We start from the raw sequence: 21,278 nt of genomic DNA, 5'->3' as shown, positions 1-21,278 counted from the left end.
TCATTGTCTACAATACCTGAAACCATAAAATACTTAAAAAGAAAACATAGGTATTACATTTCTGTACAATAACTGCAGAGATGTATTTGGGGACACAACTCCCAACAGCTAGGGAAACAAAAGCAAAAATAAACAAATGGGATTGTATCAAACTAGAAGTTTTTATATCTAAAAGAAATGATAAAACAAAAAGGCAACCTACATACTATGAGATGTTTTCCTATAACAGACTGATGAGGGGTTAATTTCTAAAATATATAAAGAATTCAAACAACTCCAAAAAAAAAAAGTAACTCAGTTAAAAACTGGGCAAAACACCTAAATAGATACTTATCCAAAGAAGACATTCAGATGGCCTATAGGCAAGCTACACAATTTGTGCTGATCTCTCCTCTATATGTCCTGTACTGACTTTTTTCCTATACCCTTTAAATAAGCAACCATCATCTAATATACAAAAGAGGTAACTGTGTCTGGTCTTACCATCAGTTGGTGCCCACTACTGCCACCTCTAAGTTTAATGATGGTGAAAAATTTCAAGAACCAGCAATCAAAAAAGACAAACTCATGCCATTCACAGAAACATGGATGGAGCTAGAAGGAATTATGCTCAGTGAAATAAGCCAGAAGGAAAAAGAAAAATATCACATGGTTTCACTCATAGCAGGAATACAGGGGAACCAAATAAGACATCAGTGTAAAAAAAAATAACAGTACAAAACACAACAAAGCAAAAACAGACAATTATGAATCAGAGACATACTGCAGGGGTGGAGGAGGGAGAGGGATCAGGGGGAGGGAGGGAGGAGCACAGGGGACTGAGGTGATGGTGCACGGGTACACTGGGGAAGGAAACTCTATGGGGACTATACCTGAGCAGGTGGGGGAAGCAAATATTGTTTAAAAATTAGCAACGATGTAAAAAATTTTTAAAAATAATTTAAAAATAAATCAGATTTAAGGAAAAAAAATCTTCAAGAAACCTCTGGGTCAAGTCAAGAAAGGACAAATCCTGCCTTCTTCTGCACAAAGTAGGTGCTTGACAGGTGCTTGTTGAATTAAAGACTCTACCCCTAAAGGGACCCCAGCCCCAACAAAAGAAAGGCACCAACAGGGTTTAGACAAGGCATTTGGTAACAAGGCACGGAAACTCAAACACATTCAAGGGAGAAAGGGGACAAATGAAAGGATCAAGGCAAATCTCACGGAGACAAAATACAGAAAGCACACCTGAGCCTCTCAGGTCAGCAAGCGGCTTGCTCTGCCTCTCCCTCCCTCTTTGGAACCACCTGACCTCATGCTGTTGCCTGTGCTGTACTTCATTTCTTCCCCGTCTGCAGTTCCTGGTTCTTTGCTCCATTAGCACTCAGCCCATTCGGGTTCCCCAATAAGAGTGGCCTTGGGCCTCCCCTGGTGGCACAGCAGTTGAGCGCTAGGCTGCGAGGCTGCCCACAGCCTCTGGCAGCTCCGGTTTGATCCCCGGCCGCCAGGCAAGGGTCCCACATGGCGCACAGACCTCTCCTGCCGCGCCCGCTGCTCCCCTCAGCAGTGTACTTCGGTCCTTCTCTGCCTGTTCTGCTCCCTGCTCTGGCTCTGGTGAATTCTCTCGCCCTCCTACACTTCTGACTATACCCAATTCTTGTATAAATAAATAAAATCTTAAAAAAAAAAGAGTGGCCTCTACCTGTTCCCTGAAGAAACCAATGGCTCACCTTGCGGGAAGGTGGAACTAAGATCATAAGGTTGATAACACTCTCATCCAGGACCCTGTAAAAAGGATTAGGATCATTATCGCAAATGATAAACAAAAGCTTGGCTGAGAATTATGACTTGCTCAAGGAATTAGAATTCACAAGAATTCACACATTATTAGTTGTAACACCTTTATTTCAGCATGACTATAAGATTGGATTTCACAGGAATATAACTGATTTATAGGTCTAAATCACAACACCATTGAATCAAAAACACTTTATCCTATACAAAAACTTGGCCTGAGAAATGTTCATTTGAATTTTAATCTAAAGTTTCACATTACAGAACTGTACATTTAAAAAACACCTGTATGACTGAGGGAGACAATGGCTTATAGAACAAGAGAAATCATTCGTAGTAACATCTCACTTATCCTGAGATCACAGGTCTTACAACTGTAGTTGAGCATCAGGAACTAAGTTAGAGGAAGGTAGCTGAGTCATTAAGATAATATCACCAAGTCAATGCAGCCAAATTCATTCATTTTACAGCTTAGAAAAGCCTTTCAAAGCCTCACTCAGATCCTGCTGTTAGTTGACATATAGTATGCAGTTACATGATTTCCCAACCACATCTAAGAGAAAAGTTCCTAGAGGCAGCCAGAGTAATGGTAGAGAGAAATGACAGATAACAGTGAGGGAAAAGAAAAACTATAAAAACCATCGTGGGACTCAAAGAGCAGAGCCATTTGGGACCATTTGGTGTGGGAATTTAACAAACCTTAATAGGATCTGAAAGAATTAAAAACATAAATAATGACCCTGAGAAGATTTCATTATCTTCAATAGGTTCTGTTAGCAAAAGCAGGGAAATGTCTACTAAATTAAGAAAGTATTCCATGTAAATGGTTGAAATAAAGCAAGAGACATTCACTTAAAAGAATAACAGTTGTCTAGTCCATATACCCTAAATGCTGATAAATGGGATGTTACTTTACACATACACTACTTATAAAATATGCAAGGCAATTTTTATAAAAATACAGCACCATTTTTTTCCTCCTATGATTGAAACCATAAAAGCCCCTTCATGGTAAAAGCACTTCAATCATATAGGAATAGCTGAAGTCAGTTTCTCTGCATAAAATTTTATATTGTGCCCTGAGTGATCAGCTGTCCACTGATCAGTGGGTCCAACGGACTGCAAAAACCTTCTTAATGATAAGAGATGCAGAGACCAAAACACCTTCCCCAAATCAATATTTCTCAAAATGTGGTCTACGGAACATCACAACTGAATCTTCTGGTAAACTTGTTTTAAATTGTAGACCCAGCAGAGGCCCAGGAACCTCAGTTTAGCACATCTCCTCAGGGATTTCTGGTACAAGTGGAAGTCTAGAACCAACCTTAGTAAATCATCACTTTGAAGTCCTAGACTCAGCAACCCAGTGTGGAGCAGACAGACCAGGCCTGTGAATTAACACTTTGACACTCTTTTTCCTTAATGCACCCAGTAAGACTATCCTCCTGGCCTTGACATTACTTTCACAGGACTACAACAAAAAAATAAACAAATAAAAGGTGGGCTTCGAAGTGTTTTATCACTCTGGCCAGTAGTAAAAATAAACTAATTTTAAAAAGAACATAAGATCTCTTAGCCCTATATGCGAAGCTTGAAGAAATAAATGTCTACAGGGAGGAGAATACTAAATGAGGAAGAATGTCTACTGCAAATTCAGAGGGTTGTTTGGGAAAGAGGATGAAAATACATCTAAAAGCAATCTTGAAGGAGAGGCAGCATTTCAACTTACATCCAGAATAGGAAAATGCAAATCTATTAAAAATTGGCTTAGATGTTTAGGCTGGTTCTTAACACTCTTGAAGCAGAAGCTGGAAAGTACCGGCAAACATGCTTTGTTTGGCCAGCACAATGTTTTAAACAAGTCTGAATTCAGTGCCAACAAAAAGAATTGAGAAATTTCTTTTTGAAAAATATTCCGTCTTTTTCTGGAAAATTGGAAATTGGAAGAACTAGAAAAACCAGCCACAGCACCACATACTAGAGTTGGGCACCACTACTTACCTCTCAGCTAGCATATCCCCCTGGGGTCTCCCCAGTGTCCCCTCAGCTGTTTCACTCATTAGATCACCTGTTAAACCCTTGTAGGCATTTGCATTAGCCACCCTAGCTTCAAAGAATTAAGGCAAAACTTCAACCTCTCTGTGTTCCACTTTCTATTTCTAACAAAAATTCTTGCTGCAAAGATCCTTTCCTACAGCAGAGGTATTAAGAAAAGACATCAGATAATATCTGCAAATCACCTAGAATTCATCCTTAGCTGCCCACTGGAATTACTGGTGTTTTAAAAAACACTGATGCTCAGATTCCACTCCCAGAGATTCTGAATAGTTACTGGTCTGGGGTGTAACCTGGGGTTATTACATAAAGCACCTCAGGTAGTTCTAACAGACAGCCAAGGCTGAGAATTCCTGTTTTCAGAAAGAAAGAAAGCTGTAACATAAGAAGTTAAACTTAATCCAGTATCACCCTCCAAACATGAATTTCTTGCCTTTCACCTCCATGATAATTCACATCACCTCTTGTTTTTGGAAAGGGGCTATTGTTCCAAAAGTCTACCAGATGCCATTTACAAACTAGGAGATCAAAGTATATTCTGGTTTCTACTATTCATTTTTCTCTCCAATACAATTGGACAATGAAACACTAAGGAAATGAAGAAAAATTATCCTAGTGACAAAACTCAGACAGCACAAACAGCTCCAATACTGTAAGAAGAGGCTCACATGATAGGCTTGTATATAAAAAAAAAAGTACAATTGTTTAGAAATTCATCAATGAAGAGGAAAAATTTTCAAATACTAAAAAAGAATTGTTTTTCCCAAGACTTTCCAGTAATGGCTCAAATTTTATCTAAAGCACATGAATTTCATATTATTGGCTCTCTCCAAGTATTCTATTAGGTAGCATGCATTTGTACTCTGGCTTCTGATCATGAGAAATGCAAACTACTGTCATCAAAATTTAAAACAGGAATACAACATTACATTACATTTGAAAAGTACACTTGCGAAATGGTTTCACACAATAATAAGAGCTCCTTTTTAGTGGACTTCTATGCACTAGATGGCATGTTAGGCACTTTGCATGATCTCCAATCAGTACAACTTCACAAAGTTAATTCTATCACCCCATTTTACAAATTTAAAAAACAGGCTTCAGAAAGATTTAGAATTATGGACATGATCCATGAGCTAATAGGTGTTAGTGTGGATTCAAAGCCATGTCTATCTGTCTGACTCCCAAGCATGTACTTTTCACACTAAACATGTTTAATCACCATGACCCACAGAGAGAACGATCTCTGCCTAATTATTATCCCCATTTTCCCTGTGAAAAACAGAGAAACAGAATGAGTTAGTAGGAGCCAAGATTATAACTCCACCTCATTGTCCACTCCACGTTCTCTTGGAGGTCCCAATTACAGTTTACACATGTCCTTATATAAGCTACACTGAGGCAGTGAGTAGTTTTGGATTGATATCAAATGCTCCTGCTTTTTAAGAATCTTAAACATTACTATAAATACGGCTTCACTGCAATATAGGTCTGGTGCATTCCTGCCTGTCACAGGTCACCTGTGAATCAGGTATCAGGTTCAATGCCTGCATTTGTCCCAGGATCCCCTTATGAATCCTACAGCAACATAAGGGCACAAGCATGCAGTGCTCTCTGGGTTACCAGACTCTCCTTGGATCCCAGCCACCATCACCAGACAATCAGTAGGACATCCTCAAGAAGGGCAGGCATCACCTTCTATGAGGTTTTCCTTTATTTGTAAAATCCTAAAGAGACTATGCCATAAAAATCCAGCTATAAGTTCTCTTCTCCACAAACACTGCTATTTGAGGCAGACCCTCCCGGGAGTGTGTCCATTCAAGTCCTGGCAAGAAGGTCTTCTTTTCTTTAAGCCATCAACACTGCATCATTAAATCTGTATTTCGAAAACTGTCTATAATGTCTTGTGGTGAGAAATGATTCTTGGGCCAAAGTAGACACAGCTCCGCTCCCCTGCAAGAGAAAGCAAACAGACTTTATCACCTAATAAACATGTCTACTAATCAATACTTATTTGCCCTCTTTTCTGAAGCAACTCTTAAGAGTCATTTGAATTCTATCACTATGGATAATTCTTGAAGAAATTGCATTTCAGCTTCCTAATGATCTTGGAACAAAGTAAATACCTTGTTTTATTAAGTCCTACTACCCAGTGAAGCTGATAGAATGGGGAGATAAGATATAGCTAAAACTGAGGTCTTAATCATTCCGATGTGAAAAAACTCTGCTATATTATCAAACCTAACCAAGGCCAGACTCCTGACTGCCAGTGGCAAGAACAAACAGATGTCAGGGCTGTTTGTTTTATTCAAAAATGACAGGAAATCAAAAATCTATCAAATGGATATGTCAGCAGCAATACCCCAAGTATACTGTTTAGTAAGATTTATGCACCTCTCTTTTGGCTCATGACAAAATCACCTTCTAAGCTTTCTAATTTTCAAATGCCCACTAGGATATACAGGAGACAGAGTTCCAAAGAGTACCTTCAGTGCAGAGTACCATTAACAATGGCATCACATTTTATGTGAATTTAAATTATGTAAATTTGACATGAGGTATAATATAAAATATTAACATCTCCTTATGCATGTTTGTGCAAACCTAACAAAATATTTTTTTAAAAATTAAGATGTTTGGGGCCTCCCCAGTGGCGCAGCAGTTGAGCACTGGGCAGCGAAGCTGCCTGCAGCCTCTGCAGCGCTAGTTTGATCCCCGGCCACGGGCGAAGGTCCCACATGGCACACAGACCTCTCCTGCCGCGCCCACTGCTCCCCTCAGCAGTGTACTTCGGTCCTTCTGCCTGTTCCACTCCCCGCTCTGGCTCTGATGAATTCTCTCACCCTCCTGCACTCCTGACTGTACCCAGTGCTTGTATAAATAAATAAATCTTTATTAAGATGCACAGAAGTGTCTATTTAGTTCTCTTGCCCATTTTTTATTAGGTTATTTGTATTCTTTTTGCTGATGTGTATGAATTGTTTGCAGATCTTTGCTATCAGTCCCTTGTCAGATGTATGGTCTGCAAATATCTTCTCCCATTTATCAGGGTGTATTTTTGTTTTAGTGACTGTTTCTTTCACCATGCAGAAACTTTTTCATGTCATGTAGGTCCTTGTTATTTATATTTTCTTTTGTTATCCTTACTGCTGAAGATCAATCCACAAAGACATCTCTGAAGCTAAGCTATGAAAACAACGTTAAAGTGTCCAAATACAGACAAGTGGATCAGAAAGATGTGGTATATATACACAATGGAATACTGCTCAGCTATCAAAAAAGATAAACTCTCACCATTTACAGCAACATTAATGGACCTGGAGATTATGCTAAGCAAATAAGTCAGAAGGAGAAAGACAAACACCGGATGGTGTCACTTATTTGTGGTATATAGATAAACAAAATAAAGGATCAGCTAAAAAAAAAATAAATAAATAAAGGATCAGCTAAAGGAGAAGATCCTTAAAGACTTGATGCCCACTTAACTAAGAAAGGAATTTTTTTTTGGTGGCATTAAAGAAGACACTGAAGAACCTAGGAGATGACTTTTAAGCAGTATGGGAAAACTGAAGTGGTTGAACTCTTGACTGATCAAGGCAGAGGCAAGAACAGAGGCTTTGCTTTTGGAACCTTTGATGACTGGGATTCTGCAGACAAGACTGTCATTCAGAAACACCACACTGTGAATGGCCACCACTGAGAAGTAAGGACGGCCAAAGAGATGGCCAAGGCTTGGTTCTGGAAACTTTGGTGGTGGTTGTGAAGGTGATTTTGGTGGGAATGCTGACCTTGGTAAGGGAGGAAACTTCAGTGGTTGAGGTGGCTTTGGTGGTAGATATGGTGGTGGTGGATATGGTGGCAGTAGGGATGACTACAATAGGTCTGATAATGACAGAAGCAATTTTAGAGGTGGTGGAAGCTACAATGGTTTTAGCAGTTACAATAATCAATCTTCAAATTTTGGAACCACAAGAGGAGGAAACTTTGGAAGCAGTAGCTCTGGTCCCTGTGGTGACAGAGGCTAAAACATTGCCAAACCACGAAAGCAAGGTGGCTGTGGTGGTGCCAGCAGCAGCGGTAGCTATAACTATGGCAATGGCAGAAGGTTTTGATTAACTGTCAGGAAACAAAGCTCAGCGGGAGAGGAGAGCCAGAGAAGTGGCAGGGAAGCTCAGTGGGGACAGGGCCTAGCTGCTATAAAGAAGATGTGATTTAGATAATACTCATGTATATGGGTAAAAAAACCTCGAGGACTGTATTTGTGACTAATTGTATAACAGGTTATTTCAGTTTCTGTTCTGCGCTAAGTGTAAAGCATTCCAATAGAGGGTTTTAATGTAGATTTTTTTTTTTTTCGCATCCATGCTGTTGATTGTTAATTGTAATAGTTTGATCATGACGCTAAATAAATGTTCTTTAAAAAAAATACATATACATTCATTTCACTGACCATTCGACATACCCCTTTCTTGTTTTCCTTCCAGTTCTAATTACAGCTTTAAAACCGTCCTTTCATTATTCTCAGAACAATAAAATTAAGCTTCAATTAATCCTGAACTGCCATCTTGAGGGACAAAATAAAGGTGGGTTGTGCTGAGTAATTTAAACAATTTGAATGTAGTTGTAAGCAGCGGGTAGTAAAAAGCTGCCCTAAAAATCAAAGAACCAAATAAATATAAGTCCTGAGCAGGTTAGAAAACATCTGTGAGACAGGATCCTGCGCATATAACTGGGAAATGTACAGCATGAATAGTTCGGGGAGGCTAATGCAAAATGCTAGGCTTATAAGCATGAAAATATGGCTTTAGTAAATAATTCTGATTTTGCTTTTGGTACTCACTGATGACTCTATTCCATTAAGGGGGCACCACACTGTTCCTTTAGCAGTGTCTCCATTATTCTAATTCCCTATAGAGAGAAAAAAGAAAATTCAAAATGCCATATTTCACAGACAAGCAGTTTTACATTGATCACAGCTCTTTCCCTTCAAGGAATGCAAGACATGGCCATATATTCATTTCAGGAAAGTAGGCTCACAGTCACACCTTACATTTTATAATACTTTACTCAGCAATTTCACATATATTACCACCACATGTGCTCAGAACTCCTCAGAGAGATAGGCCAGCAGAGTTTAGAATCTCCCATTTAACATATGAAAGCAGCCAAGGAGAAATCCAATAGCTTCATGAACTCAGCCTAGCTCCTAAGCAGCAGTGCCAGAGCTAGAATAACAGCAGCAACAGTTTATATTTATTGAACTCTTAAAAACATGCTACACTCATTGCTCAGGCTTTTATGTGCAGCCTTCTGTGATGTGGTACAATACGGACCCCCTCAGCATCCCTCCCGCCGCTGCCAGCAGTCGCCCTCGGCCAAAGGAGCTGCCTTCCCTGAAGCTGTGTCCCCTCTCCAGAGGCAACCGACACTCAGTCACTGTGCACATACTGGTCTAGAGAAGGAGCCCCTCCCCTCATTTCAAGACAAGTATGAAAAGCATCCCTCTCCTTAGCTCCCCACAGGATCAACATGACCTTCTACCTAACCCTGCTTGCCTCACTCCCACGGAAGAGCTGAGCTCTCTCTAGCAACCATTAGCGGGCATTAGCACACACAAATCTCTGAGTGTGGTGTCTTCTGTCTATTCTTGCCCCCATTTTACAGATGAAGACACAAAAACTCAAGAAGATTTAAGTAACTTGCCCAAATGCAGCTTTTAAGTAATAAAGTCAGGGAGAGAACCCAGACTTTCTCTGGTTTCAGAGGTGCCACACGACTTTCTCCCAAAACTCACTCCTCTACTACACATACCACCCTGTCCTACCCACCCACCTTGGCCAGTCAAATTCTACCCTGGAAGAAAGAGGAAAGCAAATAGCCCCTCCTTCCTCCCTCAAGCACAAGTTCGGCTGGATAAACTTTTAGATGGAAAGACTGAATTACGATGTAATTATGAACTTAAGGCAGTCAAAGATGGAGCTACAGGAAAGGGACACATGTTCTCAAGGACTAGAAAACTGTTTAGAAAGAACAGTAAGGGTCAAAGCTAACTTCAAATACAGGTCCCAGATCCCCTGCAGGAAGATTTTGATTTAGGAGCACAGGAGTATGCTCCTTGATTTTCAGGACCAGGCAGAATGAGGAATCAGAGTGAGCCGATGAGAGAAAGGCATTTTTTATTCAGAGTTCGTTCTGAGTCAGAGGATAGAGGGTAATACAGTAAAATGTATTCAGCACCCAAGTATGCTGAACAAAATGTAGTATTTCCTGGATACTTCAGGAAGGCCTTCAGATTCTCCATGGTGACTGGCTATCACTATAAACACTGCCAATGACTTAGAAAGAAGAAACGCCAATTAAAGGATCTTACAGACTGGCAAGGGGCATGGAGTGTGGGCTGAACCAAAACAGCAGAGCACAGGGCCAGCAACACCATGCTCAGACTCATACCTGGGTTCTGGTCACAACTCTGCCATTATTCTGCAGGGTACAGTTGATGGGGAGCAAAATATGCCACTTTGCATGTGGATCGTTTTGAGCCAAGAGCAATTAAGACTCGGCAAATGCATGACAAGCTTTTTTTAGAAAAATTTATTTATATTTATTTTACATCATTGTTCATTTTTAAACAATGTTTGTTTTCTCCTCCCTCTCCCCAGGCGTAGTCCCCATAGAATTTCCTTCACCAATTCACCCATACACCATCATCTCAGTCCCCTGTGCTCCTCCCTCACTCCCTCCGGTTCCTCTCCCTTGCCCTCCCCTGCAGGATGTCTCTGGTTTATAATTGTCTGTCTGTTTTTGTTTTGTTGCATTGTTCTGCATTGTTATTTTTTTCTCCTGATGTCTTATTTGGTTCCCCTATATTCCTGCTATGAGTGAAACCATGTGATATTTTTCTTTTTCCTTCTGACTTATTTCACTGAGCATAATTCCTCCCAGCTCCATCCATGTTGCTGCGAATGGCATGAGTTTATCTTTTTTGATTGCTGAATCGTATTCCACTGTGTATATATACCACATATTCTTGATCCAGTCATCCATTTTTGTGCATTTGGGTTATTTCCAGGTTTTACCTATTATAAATAGTGCTACAATAAATATAGGGGTACAGGTGTTCTTTTGCATCAAAGTTTTTGTGTCCTTTGGGTAGATCCCTAGGAGTGGAATTGCCAGGTCATATGGTAGCTCCATTTTTAGTAGACTGAGGAACCTCCAGACAGCTTTCCATAGTGGTTGGACCAGTTTGCACTCCCACCAGGAGTATAGGAGAGTTCCTTTTTCATCACATCCTCGCCAACATTTGTTGTTGATAGTTGTTTTGATATGTGCCATTCTTATTACTTGCATAAGGTGGTACCTCATTGTGGTTTTGATTTGCATTTCCATGATTAGGAGGGATGTTGAACATTTTTTTATATGCTTGTTGGCCATTTGCATTTCCTCTTTGGAGAAGTGTCTTTTAAGTTCTTCTGCCCATTTCTCGACTGGATTGTTTACTTTGTTCTTGTTGAGTTGTGTGAGTTCTTTGTATATCTTTGTGATCAGTCTCTAATGGAATGCAAAGATGTTTTTCCTAATCAGTGGGGTATCTCTTTGTTTTGGTTAATGTCTCTTTTGCTGTACAGAAGCTTTACAGTTTGATATAATCCCAAGTGTTCATCTTTTCCTTCACTTTCTTTACTTTGGGTGATGAGTCTTTAAAGATATTACTGAGAGGTATGTCTTGTAGTGTTTTACTTATATTTTCTTCCATATATTTTATGGTTTCAGGTCTTCTGTCCAGATCCTTTATCCATTTTGAGTTGATTTTTGTGCATGGTGAGAGGCAGTGGTCTAGTTTCATTCTTTTACATGTGGTTGTCCAGTTTTCCCAGCATCATTTATTGAACAAACTGTCCTTGTTCCATTGCATGTTCTTTGCTCCTCTGTCAAAGATCAGTTGTCCAAATAAGTGTGGCTTTATTTCTGGGCTGTCTATTCAGTTCCATTGGTCTGTGTGTCTGTTTTTGTTCCAGTACCACACTGTTTAAATTATTATGGCTTTGTACTATAGTTTGAAGTTTGGAAGTATGATACCTCCTTTCTCCTTTGTTTTCATCAGTAGGGCTTTGGCTATTCACAGTTTTTTGTGGTTCCTTATGAATTTCATCAGTATTTGTTCTATTTCTTTGAAGAATATCATTGAGATTTTTATTGAACTAGTGTTGAATCTGCAAATTGCTTTTGGTAGGATTGCCATTTTAATAATGTTAATTCTTCCAATCCATGAGCAGGGGATGTCTTTCCATTTCTTCATGTCTTCTTCTATTTCTTTTAACAGTGTTTTATAATTTTCTTTGTATAGGTCCTTCACCTCTTTTGTTAGGTTTATTCCCAAGTATTTGATTTTTTTTGTTTCAATTATAAAAGGGGTGGTTTTCTTGATTTTTTCTTCTTCAGATTGATTGTGTATAGGGAAGGCTACCGATTTCTGTGTCTTGATTTTGTATCCTGCTACTTTACTAAACTGGTTGATTATTTTGATTAATTTTTCTGTGGAGTTTTTACAGTTCTCTATGTATATTATCATATCATGCATGACAAGCTTTTTATCTCTCTCTTAACTGTTTATAAAAGATTTTTGATAGGGGGCTTGTACTAGACAGTGAACTGTTATCAGAGGTAACTTTTTATACTGTAAAGACTTAATACGTATGGCAGGCAAACATTTCTTTACCAGACATTCGCTCTTCTCATCTTTCTGTGAATAGTCTTCCTCTCTTCTGAAGCTCCAGACCCCCAAGCTCCTTCTTAGCTCAGGATGGAGTAGAGTAAAAGCTTTAATTGCTTGACCTTTTTTGAGTCTCATACTTTTTTTTAATAAATCTATTTTTTTTAATTTAAGTAAAAATGGTTTACAACACTGTATATGATTTAGGGGTAAAAAGTCACACCACTTCAAATGTATGTTACCATACCACACCCACAAGGCACCCACAGTCCTCCACAAGTCCTCATTGGATCTCTTTCCCCTTTGCATCCTAACCCTACCTATCCCCTCTAGTAAAGTTTTATATAATTTTATGGAGCTTCCAAACATACAAAATTAAATGTTTTTCTTTTGTTTATCTGTCATTTATCAATTTAATTACTAGACCAGTCAAAACATCTTTCCTAGAAGGGAAGAAAAGCTTTCCTTCCCTATACAGTTTAGTAAATGTCATTCCCCTTTTGAATTTTTTTTTTTTTTGGTAACAAATCTCTGGACAATAATTGAGTGTCCTCCGATTTCAGGGAAAATAAAAACTGCTATGTTAATTCTATTTCAAGCTTCTTTTTGCAGAGTGTACATATAAATCTAGATATGTCTTTAAATCCAAAAAAGCACACTCCTTTCTTAGGAAGTGAGCACAGGTGAACTTTTCCATCCTTCTAAATTAAGAACGCCACCACTTACTGAGCTGAACACTAATTGACATAAGTGAAGACTCTGAGGTTTGCCTTGGGAACTGAGAGACATTATTTATTGAATCAATTATGTTCACAATGTGACAGTTGATTCTTCTTTCCCTTCTTTTCGCACTCTCACACCACTTTAGTCCTTTTAAGCAGAAAAGTTAGAAATAGAAGGTAGAAAATGGGAGCAGAGAGAGACCTACAAAATCAATTAAAAAAAAAAACACCCACCCTCCCGAGGAAGCAAAGCCGTTACCGAGGGTCTCTCTTCAGTAAAGAAGAACCAAATATAAGCCCAATAAATAGAGACCTATCAAATAAAGTTCCAGCATTTAAAAACAGCCCCAGGAGATCAGGCTTAAAGGGGCTAAATTTACACCACTTATCACACAATGATGCCGGAAATGCAGAACAAACATTAAGAGGATCCACCCTTACAGATATGGCTTAAAAGCTTTTTGGACTGACAAACCATAAACCAACTACATTTTATTATTTCATTCCCCTCTGAGAATTTTTTTCTCTATTACGATACTATCTTTCTCTATTTGCCACTGCACGGACTAATGTCCCCTCTAACACTCCCACTTCCCTAATAGCAGAGTTGTGCCATTGAAAAGCATCCACACAAAGTCCCAGAGTGTTTTGGATGCAAAATACTTCACTCTTCCCAAAAAGTCTGAGAAATAGATGATTATTGTAGAAAACAAAACTTACCAAACTGATATTTCTGTAAGAAGTTGTGATATAAGAGAACAGTATTAGACCTTATAAAAATTACTAAGTTCAAAATCAGTTCTCAAAAGACAATCTGTGGGACAATCATCAAAAGATAATTTCTGGGCCTCCCTGGTGGTGCAAGGGGTTAAGCACCGCACTATGAAGCAATCTGCAGCCTCTGCAGCATGAGTTCAATCCCTGGCCAGCAAGGGAGAAACCCACATGGTGCAGCAGACCTCTCCTGTCTCGCCCGCTGCTCTCCTGAGCAGTGTACTTCAGTCAGTCTGCCTGTTCTGTTCCCTACTCTGGTGAATTCTCTCATCCCCGGCATCTCTGGCCTGTACCCCAGCTCTTGAATGCATAAATAAATAAATATTTACCAAAAAAAAAGAGAATTTGTGACTTATTATCACAATGATAAAAGATTAGTCAAGATTAGATGAAGTACAATTATTTACCTATTGAGTATTTACCAGAAGCTAGATGCTGTGATAACTGTATTAGGCACTCAAAGACACCCAATGGAAGCAATGCTTTCTGGCAGTCACAGCTTTGGAGTGAGAGCATAAAATATATCATATCCCATTGTGTGTAAGGGATGCCATTGCTGCTGTGAGGACTAGAATGCATATTAGACATGAAACTTTTACTCAAGGGTTTCTTGGGAGGAATAAAAGAGTTCAGAGAAATGGAAAGGGAAGATGGCCTCTGAGAAGCACTAACATATTTAAAGGAAAAATGTTCAAAGAAGAAGGGAAGTAGAGACTAATGGTGCAGGAAAGGATGACATGCAAAAGCTGCTGGGGGCCTCCCTGGTGGCACAAAGGGTAAAGCACAAACTATGAAGCAATCCACAGCCTCTGCAGCACAAGTTCGATCCCTTGCCAGCCAGGGAGCTACTCACATGGCGCAGCAGACTTCTGTCTCACACGCTGCTCCCCTCAGCAGTGTGTTTCAGTTATTCCACCTGTTCTGCTTCCCACTCTGTTTCTGGTGAATCCTCTCACCCCCCACACCTCTGGCCTGTACCCCAGCTCTTGTATGCATAAATATATAAATCTTTAAAAAAAAAATAGCTGGAGCCTCCCTGGTGGTGCAGGCAGTTAAGCACAGTGCTGTGAAGCTGCCTGCAGCCTCTGCAGAGTGGGTTTGATCCCGGCCAGCCACGGAGATAATCACATGGCATGGCAGACTGCTCCTGTCTCACCCACTGCTCCCGTCAGTAGTGTATTTCAGTCAGTCTGCCTGTTCTGTTCTCCGCTCTGTCTGTGATGAGTCCTCTCACCCTCCTGCACATCTGGCCTGTACCCCAGTTCTTGCATGCATGAATAAATAAATCTTTAAAAAAAAAAAAAAAAGCTGCTGGAGCAGAAGGAATTTGAGTCAGACCCAAAGAACAGTTTTCAGTGTGATACAGAATGAAGGGGAAGAACAAGCAGAGGGAGGCTAAAGAAAAGGCAAGGGTTTGGGGTCAGTATGTGCATAGTTAAGCAACTGTCTTCATGAGGGATGAGAAAGTGGACTGAATGTAACTGGAAATGAGATTAGCTTCTGGTCCTTTCCAACCTTAGGTCTGCTCTTTCCTGGAAGAGAGAAAAGCACATAGAACATCCCTGTATTGCCACAAATGACAATGTAATTATGCAACAAAGTTATCTGAGAGATTTAAGGTCATGTGTAAACTAGCTGTGAAACTTTGGGTATTTTCCTTAATTTCTCCAAGATTCAACTGCTTCATCTGTGAGTGGAGATAATAACATGGGTTTCCTTTACATCGCTGGTGGGTACACAGACTGGCTCAGCCCCTATTGAAAATAACATGGAGGTTTCTCAAAAGATGGGAAACAGATCTACCATACAACCCAGCAATTCCTCTTCTAGGTATCTATTCTGGAGAATACAAAAACACAACTTCAAAGGGAAACTTCTTCTACCCTGTTCACTGAAGCATTATTTATGATAGTACCCCATAATATACAAGTAGATCAAGAAGATGTGGTACATATACACAATGGGATACTATTGGTGGCAACAGGGATGGAGCTGCAAGGGATTGTGCTAAGTGAAATAAGTCAGTAGAAGAAAGACAAATACCAGATGCTGTTACTTACATGCAGAATACAGCAAATCCAGGCAAATGGTCAGATAAAGCCAAACTCAAAAAGCAGCCCTTGAAAGCTGACTGTAGACCTGAGACTTTGAGAGGGGGAGGGGAGGAGAATGGATAAGCAGGAAGCTGGGAGGGAACACAAAGGACTGTGGTGATGGACTACAGGTGCTCCGGAGGTAGGAAACCAGAGGGGGGATCCCATACTTCCAAAATGCAAACAATAATGTAAGTTGTTACTCAACATTAAAAAATTATTAAAACCTCAAAAAAAATTATTTTAAAAAATGGGGTTTTTTTTAGTCAAAAAACTTCCTAATCTGGTTATAACAGTATCTAACTTCTGGTAAATACTCAGTATTAGTTGTTCTTCTACATCTCCTTCGTGATCATCTAATCCACTGCAATGTACACCACACATAGCTAGGAGCTCTGTCTGTCTTATTCAAGATGTAGCCTCTAGAAGCACAATGCCTGGTATATAGAAAGCATGCAATAAATGACTATTGAATCAATGAATCAATCAATCAAACAAACCATCAATCAATCATCAGCTTACAAATTCACCACACCAGATAGCAAGGTGCTCAGAGCCAGAAAATAAAAGTTACTTATATTTGCATCCTGTTGTTTAGTACAGAATTTAGTACACAAGAAATGGTCAAAGTTGATGGATTATAAAACTGATCAACTGATTACTTTTGATAAAGTCAGGCTGATGAGTATGAATTTTGGAATTACAATGCAACCTGCCCAGTAGTTAGCATTCTTGAAAATGTGGTTGAAAAGGTCAGCTTAACAAGGGCAACAGGACAAATGAAAGGAGAAAACAGGGAAAATAAAGGATGAAAGGACGAAGATAAAAAGGAAAGAATGCTGTGGACTTAAGAACTACCAGTAGAAGTGGGACTTAGGATGAGTAGTGAAGAATGTGGATCAGTCAAGAGAAATTTAGAAAGTGGGATAATTTGAAATACCATAGTTTGTATTATAAAACCACTTCCCTCGTGATAGCAAGATCAGGTTTACTTTATAAACCTCACTTACCTTTTGATTCTAAATGTTTAAATGTCAGTTTATATAAAACGTTCTCAGAATCTTTTCACTCACTTTTTATAGAATTATAATGGTGTGAATAGAGTAACAATGTGTCATTCCCCCACTTCAGCTCTTTAGTTGTGACAACTCTATGATCTGTTTGCAGTCCACTTCAACTAGAGCATCCTGCACAGACATAGAGCTTTCTATGCAGGGAACCTCTCAGCTCCTTCTTCACTCACTGTTCCCTGGTGGCATAGGTGGTTGAGCGCAGCGCTGTGAAGCTGTCTGCAGCCTCTGCAGTGCCGGTTCAATCCCCGCTGGCCTCGGAGAAACCCACATGGCAAGCAGACCTCTCCTGTCTCTCCCGCTGCTCTCCCCTCAGCAGTTTATTTCGTCAGTCTGCCGGCTCTGTTCCCTGCTCTGTCTCTGGTGAATCTTCTCACCCTCCCACGCATCTGGACTATACCCCTGCTCTTGTATAAAATAAAATAAATCTTTAAAAAAAATTGTTTTTTTAAATGAAAGGAGCTAAAGATAAATACTGGATAGCTTCACTTATATGCATAGCATAGAGAAGCTGAGCTGAGACAAAACTTGAAGCCGACCATAAAATTTTCTTTTTTGGAAGAGACAAGTGGCTCAGAGGAATTTACCATCCATCCAGATCAAAACCAACAGTAACTAAGAAGCAGAATCTAAGTTTGACCCAAGGCAATCAGGATTGAGAGTCCAGGATGCAGGATCTTACAACACTGAGGCACAAGACATTTAGACAAAACTGCATATGTAAAAACACCTGTTATAATACTGGGTTCACAGCAAGAGCTTTTCTTCTCTATTTACTATGTTCAAGTAGCCTGATAAATAAGTCAGACATTTTAGTCATGCTCTCAAAGTAAATGGCATGAATCTTAATCTATGAATCAATATTTAATCACATCTACAAATTACTTTAAATACCATACTTTCAAGCAGGAATATCCAGGTAGAATGGATGACTTCAATATAATTTTCCCATAGTGGCTAATAAATTCTGAAGTAAGATTCATTTTTATTTTGATAAGTAATCCAAAATCTTTAGGTATAACTGCAGAACATTAAACTGATATAATAACTCAGACATCTTCACTTCACATTATAAAGCTTTCTCCTTAAGGAACATATTTAATCTCACTATTTGTAATAGAAAAGAATATATACCAAAATAATAAAATCTAAAAATTGGAATGGACATTATATTACATAGTCCAAATAGGAAACTCTCAGCAAAGGAATGAAAGTGGTTCATCTGATTTAGATGTGTTCTGGGATCCAAAAAAAAAGGTATGTTTATACAGATCCAAAAAAAAAAGGTATGTTTATAGGGATCCAAAAAAAAAGGTATGTTTGTAGGGATCCAAAAAATAAAAGGTATGTTTATAGGGTTTGCATATATATATACATACACATAATCCTCCCTGCTATCCTAAAGTTTTTATGTCATTTCCATCTACTTCTGAATGGTTTTGATTTTATATAGTTAAGAAGGTAGGATGAGAATAAAACACAAATCGTTTTTGAAATTGCCCTAAGAATAAAAAGCACCTGACCACATCTCCAAACACATTTCATTTTCTGTTGATACCCAGTGAAACTCCCTTACGAATTCTGGAGAAGATGGAGAACGAAAGTGTGCACAGGAGCACTTATGTTTCAATATATGCTAACTAGAATTCCTCGTGTTACCTAATGCCATCCTGGAGAACTTTTCAATTGCCACTAAAAGCCTTTTGGTGCTAAACACTATCATCATTTCTTGAGGACAAATCCTGGGGAGGGTAAACAAAGTATCTACCACATTACAACCTGGAGCTGGAATGTGGTAAGGAACATTCACAACATAAATATGATGGCCCGCCTTCACTTCTCACCCTTCATATTACCTGTAGAGTGGCAAAATCATGAAGTCCATTGCAAGTCTAAGAAGTGAGTCCTGTTTAAAAATTCTAAACATTCAAAATCACAAATTAACAAGAACCACCAGAACAAAAGCTCCATATAGATAACTAAAAAATAAAATCTCTACGTACAAATAATTATCTAACGATAAACCACCTGCTATTATTATGAATCACTCACTTGCTAAGGGGAAAAATTACCTTGTAACACTTATTGAAGTAATCTTTTTTTTTTAATTCTCAGCCACCATAATAAACTGATAAGGTAAAAGGAGGGTTAAAAAGAATCAGCAGGTCCCAAATGGAGTCGTCTATACTAAGTTCACAGGTTAATACCTAACCTAACTGCAGTTTTAACCTCCTTCAGGAATGCAGTCTTTTTTTTTTTTTTTAAGATTTTTTTAATTTATTTATACAAGCACTGGGTACAGTCAGAAGCGCAGGAAGGTGAGAGAATTCACCAGAGCCAGAGCGGGGAGCAGAATAGGCAGAATGATGAAATACACTGCTGAGGGGAGCAGCGGGAGGCAGGAGAGGTCTGCGCGCCATGTGGGAACCTCGCCGGTGGTCAAGGATCGAACCAGCGCTGCAGAGGCTGCAGGCAGCTTCGCAGCCCAGCGCTCAACCGCTGCGCCACCAGGGGAGGCCCCAGGAATGCAGTCTTAACCAGTCTGTGTGGAATTGTTTGGTCAGCACCAATGATGCAATCTTTCCCATCTCCCAAAAGAAGATAGACTAATCTGCCCCAGAGACTTTTTCCATTCCCAAGACTTTTTTCACTCCTTTGTGTTGCCTTTGAAAACCTTCCCTTTTCTGTAGCTCCTTAGAACTCTCTTCTACTTGCTAGAAAGGATGCTGGCCAATTCATGAACTGTTTAACAAAGTCAATGAGACCTTTAAAATTTACTCAGTTGGAATTATGTTATATAAAAGGAGAAATTAAAGAAATAGACGTAATAAGTAGTTGATACTTTTACCAAGTTGCTCTACTTTTTCCGTTGCCAACTAAATGAAAAGATCATATCCTTGGTAGTGTGTGGTCCCACACACACACCATACCAGCACAGATTAATAACACCTACATGGACAATGTTCTGTATCTACCAGCTGTCTTGAATGTTAAATAATCTGATAAAACTCTTCCCTTCTATAAAAAAAATCTAAAGTTTATTAAAAAAATATATTCACATGTCCTTCACTTGGTGAGCTGCAAAGATGATAGTCCTTTTAAACAAAAAGTGCCATAAGCAATGTGGTTATTATTCTGAGACTGATGCAAAACCCACAAGGTTGAAGGACAACTCTGATTTACACTTTGATTTGAATTTAGCTAACAAATTCAGGCTCTTTGGGAATTAATTTGTTAGAATGGCTAAAGTGCAAAGGGGAGAGAGTTGCTGGAAAGGTAAAACGAGGGAGCAATGCTTTAGTCATTAGGTGCTCAGATTAAGGACACAATGCTGAATCCCCGATTCTTACCATTCACCACCTGTGTGACCTTGGGCAAGTCAACTCACCTCTCTGGGCCTCCTCATCTATAAAATAGTAACAATAGCACTTACTAAGAGAAGCGTTGAGCAAAATGGAGACAGTAATGTATGTGATATACTCAGGATGATGCCTGATGCATAAGAAATGCTCAATAAATGTCACCTTTCCTAATACGCCAATGGAAAAGAAATTTCTCTGCTCTTAAGAATAGTTTCAAGAGATAATAGGAAGAAAACAAAGAAGTCCAGAAAATAATATAATATGTGGATTCTTTTTTACTAATTCAATGAATACTGATTGAACGCCAACTATGTTCTAGGCACTGAGGATAAAGTGGTGAGCTCCACAAATAGCCTCTCATTCAGGAAGGGAGGCAAAAAGCACACTCAGAGAATCATGAAAATAGTCACATACTGATAAGAGTACTTCAGGGAATCTTTTGTAAGGAAATTATATGAAAGGCTCTGTATACAAAGATGCTTCACATGGTCTCATTTATAAAGGTAAAACTTAGAAATAGCATTAATGTTCAATACTAGGGAAGTGGTAAAATCAATTATTATGTAACTACTTAATGAAAAATTATGCAATGATTAAAATGATGGCTTTGAAGTTTATGTAGCTTCTGTGAAAGGTATTTGTGATAAAATATTGCTTGAAAAAAGTAAGATATGAATTCTACTTTCAGTGTAATTATGACTGTTTAAAATCTG

At 39.1% G+C, this 21,278-nt stretch overlaps 1 protein-coding gene and 1 pseudogene across 8 annotated transcripts in view; one reads left to right on the top strand and one right to left on the bottom strand.

Annotated features, from left to right (window-relative positions):
* Nucleotides 1-1,846: 1,846 nt before the first annotated feature.
* The window catches only part of PRELID2 (PRELI domain containing 2), a 64,533-nt gene continuing 45,101 nt past the window's right edge, over nt 1,847-21,278 (bottom strand). For 7 of the 8 annotated variants that reach the window (XM_037509014.2, XM_037509020.2, XM_037509017.2 and 4 more), the window contains exons 6-7: nt 8,672-8,739; nt 1,847-5,784 (exon numbers count right to left, since the gene is read on the bottom strand). In XM_037509014.2, the coding sequence (XP_037364911.1) occupies nt 8,680-8,739 (60 nt within the window). In that variant the 3' untranslated portion in view covers nt 1,847-5,784; nt 8,672-8,679. Of the gene's footprint in view, nt 5,785-8,671; nt 8,740-21,278 lie in introns of those variants that run through there. The other variant, XM_037509022.2, reaches the window with a different exon arrangement.
* Nucleotides 7,373-7,943, top strand: LOC119242888 (heterogeneous nuclear ribonucleoprotein A1-like; annotated as a pseudogene).

Source organism: Talpa occidentalis, unplaced genomic scaffold, assembly GCF_014898055.3.
Source record: "Talpa occidentalis isolate TD23 unplaced genomic scaffold, MPIMG_talOcc4v2.1 talOcc4.13, whole genome shotgun sequence".
Lineage (NCBI taxonomy): Eukaryota > Metazoa > Chordata > Mammalia > Eulipotyphla > Talpidae > Talpa > Talpa occidentalis.
Note: the sequence above shows the minus strand (reverse complement) of the source record. Positions and strands in the feature narration are given on the sequence as shown.